The sequence below is a fragment of the Tachysurus fulvidraco genome, chromosome 23, assembly GCF_022655615.1.
Source record: "Tachysurus fulvidraco isolate hzauxx_2018 chromosome 23, HZAU_PFXX_2.0, whole genome shotgun sequence".
NCBI lineage: Eukaryota > Metazoa > Chordata > Actinopteri > Siluriformes > Bagridae > Tachysurus > Tachysurus fulvidraco.
Window position 1 is genome coordinate 13,724,299 of NC_062540.1, and position 7,500 is coordinate 13,731,798.

Genomic DNA, 7,500 nt, shown 5'->3' on the forward strand with positions numbered 1-7,500 from the left:
TTTGCAGTATATTTTAATACTGGATCTAAAATCATTCATAAATATTTGGCTATAGACAATAAATAATAGTTTGTAGACTGATCGAAAGTCGATATAAACGAGGTGATAGGTTATGTTTATTTCAAAGCAGTGTGTGTGTGTGTGTGTGTGTGTGTGTGTGTGTGTGTGTGTGTGTGTGTGTGTGTGTGTGTGTGTGTGTGTGCTTGAAAGAATAGTGTAAATTAAATCTAGTATACGGAGGTAATTGGAAGGAAGCACCTAAGAGTAGTGCTGAGTCGATACAGGATCAGTTCTCGTTAATTAAGCATCAGTCGCCGTCAGTGTGGCGGCAACATGGCAGGCGGCCTATTAGTGGAGCGGCTACGATTAGATGTGGTGGGCAGGAGCGCGCCGGAACCCGTCACGCCAGCAGCGCAGTGAAGAGCGCGCAAACGCACGCGCTCTGCCGTCACACAGCACAGCTGTGCGTGGAGTCCCACGGAAATAAGAAAACAAACCACAGAGCGGAGCAAGGAACTATAAAAAAAAAAAAAGAAAAAAAAGAGAAAGAGAAAGGACGCGCAAGTTGGCTCGCGCGACACTCACTCCTTCACCGCTAACATGCCTGCCGTCAAAAAGGAGAGATTGGACGGAGACGAGATGGCATTAGGCGCCTTTGCGCAGCCAGAATACTTGGCCCCTTTAAATGCCGCCGCGATCCCCGTAGTGACCCCTCATCCGCCGCCGTACGACCACCTCTTCGCCCATCCGCGCGCGTACCTGGGGCTGCGCGACACGCCACTGCACCGGCAGCACCTCCATCACCAGCACGCGGACGACCTGATGCTCGAGAGGTTCTCCTCCATACCCGACTTTCAGCCGTTCTTTGACAACGGCGAGCCGTGCATCGAGGTGGAGTGCGGGGAGAATAAGGCGCTGCTCTACATCAACAAACTGTGCCAGGGCAGCAAGGGACCCTCTATCAAGCACAGAGGCGAGTGGCTCACGCCAAACGAGTTCCAGTTCGTCAGCGGCAGAGAAACGGCCAAAGACTGGAAGCGGAGCATCAGACACAAGGGTGAGTCCCATTCATCACACCCGAACTATAGATATACAACTAATATCTTATGTTTTTGGGTTATGTTTGGTCTGAATACACTTTTTTTTAAAGGGTTACAAGGCTTTACACTAATTATAAGTAAACTGAAGCACATCAGACCAGCGCGCGCTAGATCTCCATTTGGAATAACACTGCGTAATTTGGCATCTGTCACTCATTACACCGGAATCGGGATATCAAACGTGTCCTTTTATGTGCACGTGCTGGATGCTCAGACAGTTCCTCGTGTGAATGTCAGGGATGTTTCATACTCAGTGCATATTGTAAACGTTCCTGAGAACATATTAAACCTCCCTGAACATTGAAACCTCTGTTTGGATTTTACAGCAAGTTCAGGTTTTCTTTTCTTTGGTGTTTAATTCCGAACCTCTCTGTTTGTGAACATAGTCAGAGAAATGAGCAGATGAGCTTTCGTGCGTATGCGCAATAACGTGCCGGACGCGCAGTACTTGGTCTCAGCGAAGCACGCGCTCCGAGATCGAGCGCATAAGATAAGTGTACTAAGAAAAAAATCTTTAAAACGAGAGTCTGGTATAGTGAGTGGTTGAAGCTGTCACTTCTGTAGAGGTGTGTTCATTCTCCCCATGGTCTTGGGGCGAATTCAAATCTGATGCTTTCAGAAGGAAACGGAATCAGACTATTTTCACGTGCTGCTCTTCAGGTATTGAGAGAAAGTTAAACTTTTTGTGCCTTTTGTATGTTTGTTTTATCTAAAGTGGGCTTGCTGTACCTTTAACTAGATCTTTGAGTAGTTCAATTATGTGCATTAAATGTTTCTTGGTAAAAAATATCCCTGCTGAAGCTGACTAAACATGTCTAGCACCAACACCAAGGAAAAGTAGAGTTTGGCTTGAAGCATCTTTTAAAAGGAATGATTCTTTTAAAAGACAATATTCTTTGCCTGTGGTTTTGTTTTTTGTTTGTTACTGGAAATTATTTGTATTGGAAATGTAAGGCTTACGTTGGTAACACTTCATGGAGAAGTATGTCCACTTTGTATTAATGCCAAATGTAATGAAGGTCAATGGTTTTCTAGTCCATTTCAACTGAGGGGAAATTGTGTATGCTTTCTAAAATCTAACTGCTCAAAAGTTTTAGTTAATTTTTTTTTTATCGGTATAAGGTTCATATACTGACATGTTTTTGGGTACTTTAGCTGTCAGAACAAAAGGATGGAACCGTTGATCAAAAGAACTGAATAAAATGTAAATATTTTACTACAAAAGACTAAAGGAAAGTGCTTCAAAATGAAGATTTTAAGCAAAATGTAGTTATACTATGCGTATATTGTGTACGTAATTATGCTGTTTACAAGTATACTATTTTGCATTTTCTTGCAGGGAAAAGTCTAAAGACTCTTATGTCCAAAGGAATCTTACAGGTGCATCCTCCAATCTGTGACTGCCCTGGCTGTCGGATTTCATCTCCAGTGGTAAGGCTAGTTTTATAGCCTTTTGCTTGTTCTTTTGTTGGTATCAAATGTTTTGCTATGTGTGGCACTAGTTTTTAAAAACACATAATGTGCAAGTTATCATTGTGCTCAAAATTGATAACACGCATGTTGGTTTAGGGTTTAGTTCATGTTGACTGTAGGGGAGTCAGGAGGACTGTGACTTGAACGTGATCCTGAAAGTGATCCTGAAAAGTTAATTAGCACTGAGTGCAAGGAAAGGTGAAATGTCTGGAACTGTGTGTTTACGTTTGTTGAACTCAAGGAGTTGCCGTCAGGTCAGGATTCTCCCATCCGTGCTATTGGAGAGGAAGTTATAATCCGTTTTATTGAAGTTCTATTAAAGATGTGCTGTAGATTTTTGAAAATGTTACATCATTTTTAAATGAGGATTTTGTGGAAGTGCGGACTAACAGAAATGGCTTAAAGGAATGTGATTGTAGAGCAGCGACAATCTTAGAAATATTAAGAACTTGGAAACTCAGCTGGAATGATTTGAATGCTATTTCAGTTTGAACGCTTTAGAGGAAAACTTTAGAATAATCTGTCATTTAAGAGAAAAACTAACTGCTGCATAATCATAACCAACTTTTGTTGATATGAAAGTATTTTTATTTTTAAAAGCATGTGCCTAACCGAAGTAATACATTCTTCCTGAAAGAGATTTTTGCGGGGTTTTTTTTTCAGATATTACATTCTGATTAAAAAGGTGCTTATCATATCCTGCAGTTAATCAGTAATACAAAAGGTTGACTTTTGGTTTCTTATCCACTTCCATATCCCTTCATTCCCATCTGCTTTATACGCCCTCAAACCTTTAAAAGTCCACTTGCATTTGTGCCCTTTTGTAAGTGGGTAGAAAAACCTTGCATGTGTGTGTGTTTTCCGTATGCGTGCAGGTGTGGGTGTGTCTGCATGCATGTGGGTGTGGGCACTGGTGACTGGCTGCTTGGAAGGCAGCGGAATCTGTCCACACAGGTGCCGTTTTTTGTTTTTGTTTTTTTTGTTTATCTGAAGCGAGCACATCTGTCGTCGCCTCTAACGGTTAATCTGTAGGGAAGGGTGTAAGAGGCTTACTGAGCTACTGAGCGTGGCTACGGGTGATTACTGGGTGTGCGGCACGCAAAGCAGAGGCACTGTAGATAAGCTGGAGGTGTCTGAGGCAGGTAAACTCATGATGTGAGCTACACCCAAAGCTGGCGATAAATGCCAGTGGAGCTTGGATATTATCTAAAGGTTTCTTTGGCACGTAGATCGTGGTTTTGGCCAAGATGCTGAGGAGTCTGAGTGATAATTGCTTTTGTCTGGTCTCAGTCTGATTATTGTATGTGTTAAAGGGAACGTGTGATGTTGCTATGCTGCAGCATACAAATAATTCTCAAATGAATAGAGATAAATTATTGGGCAGGTCTGTAAGAAAGAGATCCTGGATCTAACTAATGCTGTGTATTTGATTTTCTATCTGTCATACTTTTTATTTTATTCTCACACCAGTCGAAGTTTAGGCTAGTTCTGGATTTTTCCTAATCTAGTCTTGCTACTATCTTATTGCTGCCAGTAGTTTAGATGCTGTTTAGGTCACATGATCATGAGGGTGCATATTGGCTTGATTTGCATAGACAGTTCTAACTTCTGTATTTCCACTGGTCATGGCAGCATAGTGCAATATCATGATTGATTGGGGATTGATTTTTGTTGCAAGCTATATCTTACTATTACTTAAAATGTGTTTAAAATACTTTTTAGTTGATCATTTGAAAAGATTGGAAGCTAATGTACAGCATGTAGGTTATGTGGGAAGCTGCTTTGCTAACTGTGGTGTTTGTTTAGGAGATGTGGAAGGCTGCTAAGAACGTTTGTTATACACTCACCACTTCTTCCCGTAAGCGTCATGCTTGTTTTATGAGAGGGAGAGGTGTGGATGTTGAGCTTGCCTTGCCTGTCGCCACACACACACACACACACACACACACACACACACACACACATCTTAAGGGCAAGGCAAACACACAAACACACATACGCACGCACACCTTAAGGGCAATGCATACACACACACACACACACACACACACACACACACACACACACACACACACACACACACACACACACATAAACACACACAAGGACACACCGTAACTCTCTGTGAGATGTAACAAGACACAGTCTTTGCTCTCTCTCACTCACTCACTCTTGCTCTCTCTTTCTGTCTCTCTCTCTCTCTCATGCTGTTACTCTCACCCTCATAACACAAACATTCACACATACCAAAAGAGCCACAATAAATTACAGGAACACGCATCAGTCGTATGCCTTACACTTTCTAACACTTTCCTTTGCATCCTTGCAATCATAAACCTGTCATGCAACCATATAGCTAATGCTTAGTTCCTCATTTTTAGGTTAAGTGTTAAATGAACTGCTAAATGGATTTTTTCCAAGAATTGTACAGTTGTCTATGAAATGGTTTACTGCATATAGGTTATATCCAATGTTTTGGGAAAAGTATAAACAATTTATTTTTATTTAAAAATTCTCTGTGCTTGCTCAAGGGCTGATATACAAACTATTAGGAGGTGACCTGTAATTCTGCAGAAGTTAGCCAGCCAAGCTAAGATTGCTAATAAATATTTTCACATGTTTATCTACTTACATGTCAGTTGCTGAGAATATATGGCAAAGCAAAAGCAAGGCTTTGATAGTAAAATGTGACTCAAGTCTTCCTAGCAGTTGGCTATCAGGACATGCTAGCATTACTTACCATAGCGTACAACACACTTATACATTAGCAGTGGGCTAAGTGAACTCTGTTACCATTCCGAAACTTTTGGTGAACAGATGCTTTCTTACCAGACTGAAGTTCAGGCAAACACTCAGATTCCCCAGTCTGACTTTTTGTAATAGTTTAACGGGCTATACAAATAGCATCTTAGAATGCTAAACTAGTTAGCCAAAATGATAAAAGAGCTGTTCTCATAGATATACTAGACATTACTTACTCATCAAACACATGCGTGTAAAGCTTTATGGGTATATTAATGGTTAAAGCTGTCCTAACCATTCTACAGAGATTTTGTAGAGATCAGTGTTGTATATTGTGTTTGTAGGGTGGTCTAAATGTGCATGGGTCCCTTTAAGAGCCCAAACTGACAAGCCACGCTGGCTGTTGTCTCCCAGGAGAAATGTGCTTCCTCCACTCTGTTTTTTCAGCGGAACTAGCGGAGGCCGGCAGGAAATTGCACTCTCCTCCGGCTCGTAAATATCTCTTCGAATCAGCACCCCCCATCCTCACCCCTCCCTCCACTCCATCCTGGGTTGAAAAAGGTTGCCATGCAGGAGGTCGGGACATGGCTGGCTGGAGTGAGGGGTCAGTTCATGAGTTTTTACATCATTTCCTTTAAAATAGGAATTCATTTATTAATAAAAATCCTATAATATTATACATTATTGTACCTCATACCATATTAGAAAGAGCATCAAACTGAAGCTGAAGTTCTAATTATAAGTTATGTTCATGGAGAATGATAATGATTTGATCTTTAGACGCTCGTTAGCTACAACAAATAGACTTCCTGTGCAGCAACAGTAGGAAGAAATCTATTACACTCGGACTAGGATCATTATGGAGAATATATTACATAACAATACAATACAAAATGTCATACAGAAACAACTGCTATAAACAATATCAAATGTCTGAGAGCTGCATTCAAACTGCACCAGGACTGCCATTATTTTACACACACTTACCCTGATATTTGACGGCTCTAATGAAACAAGTGGTAAGGGCAGTGTAGTATGCCCATATAATATTGATATGATGATAAATAATGTAAAGATACACTTTTCTGACCATATTATGGATACAGCACATCCCAAATTTATTGTTATTCTGGTTTTACATTGTGTGATTTCAGCAACATTTTTACTATCACACTGTACAAGATGATCCCAATAAAATCTTGGCTGAATTTTGATAACAGACAGTAACACTTACCTCTTGTCAGATTAGTCAAAGAAGTTTATTTTATGTCATCCATGTTTCTGTGGAAAATCTGGTTAGAAAAACTTCAAAGTGAGTTTGCTATCATGAGGAATTTTTTCTTCAGTCCATTAGCGTGTTTATTTTATTTCCAGCAAATGCTACAAGTGTATGTGTAGCTGCTTGGTGAGTTTCACATCATGCTATGCTGCCTTCCTGCCGGTGGCTTTTAGATGAGTGTCATTGCATCTGTTAGGCTCTGAGATTTTTTATTTTTGAACTTAAAATCACATGCTAGTGTTCTAAGACCATGGAGCTCTACTCTTGATGATTTTAATCTGTGAATGGAAAAATTAGCTTGAAAATCATACATTTGTATAAAAAGCCTGAAAATCATACAGATGTTAATTAATCAGTAATTTTTACTTAATCCTTAAATTGGTTTGTACCAGTTTTTTATTTTTTAAGTTATAATTAAATATATTTTGTATAAGTTATGTAAGGTTTTTGGTAAACTTTTAAGTAAAAGCTAAATATATTTGAAACGTATACATACTATGTCTCAGGAAAATCTATATTCGCCTATTGTGAGATGTTTTTAGGACATCATCCACCCCTATGAGTAGTCATGGTGTGACTACAACTCAGAAGGCCAGTAAGAGCAGTCTAATGAGGCAGATGTGGTTTAGCACTACAGAACATGGTATTAGGTGAGCTTTATCTCGACAGTATGACTCTCATTTGACAAAGCAGAGCTGCAGGGTTGTGTACAGGCCGGAATGGCGGTTGACGCCACTCTGTCTCACAACAGCTCCCTCACTGCGGGGGGTTAGAGAAAATGTGTTCATGTGTACGTGTGTGTGTATGTGTGTGTGCATGCACACGTGTGTATATGCGTCCCACATACGTTTGTGTGAGTGTTTGTATCCCCCACATGGAGCTGCGGCTATGCTGCTATGGCAACGA

The 7,500-nt window shown here is 40.5% G+C and overlaps 1 protein-coding gene across 4 annotated transcripts in view; it reads left to right on the plus strand.

Moving 5' to 3' along the window:
• The window catches only part of samd11 (sterile alpha motif domain containing 11), a 55,486-nt gene that overhangs the window by 146 nt on the left and 47,840 nt on the right, over positions 1-7,500 (plus strand). For 3 of the 4 annotated variants that reach the window (XM_027170652.2, XM_027170651.2, XM_027170650.2), the window contains exons 1-2: positions 1-1,057; positions 2,440-2,531. The exon at positions 1-1,057 is cut by the window's left edge. In XM_027170652.2, the coding sequence (XP_027026453.2) occupies positions 601-1,057; positions 2,440-2,531 (549 nt within the window). In that variant the 5' untranslated portion in view covers positions 1-600. Of the gene's footprint in view, positions 1,058-1,598; positions 1,761-2,439; positions 2,532-7,500 lie in introns of those variants that run through there. The other variant, XM_027170653.2, reaches the window with a different exon arrangement.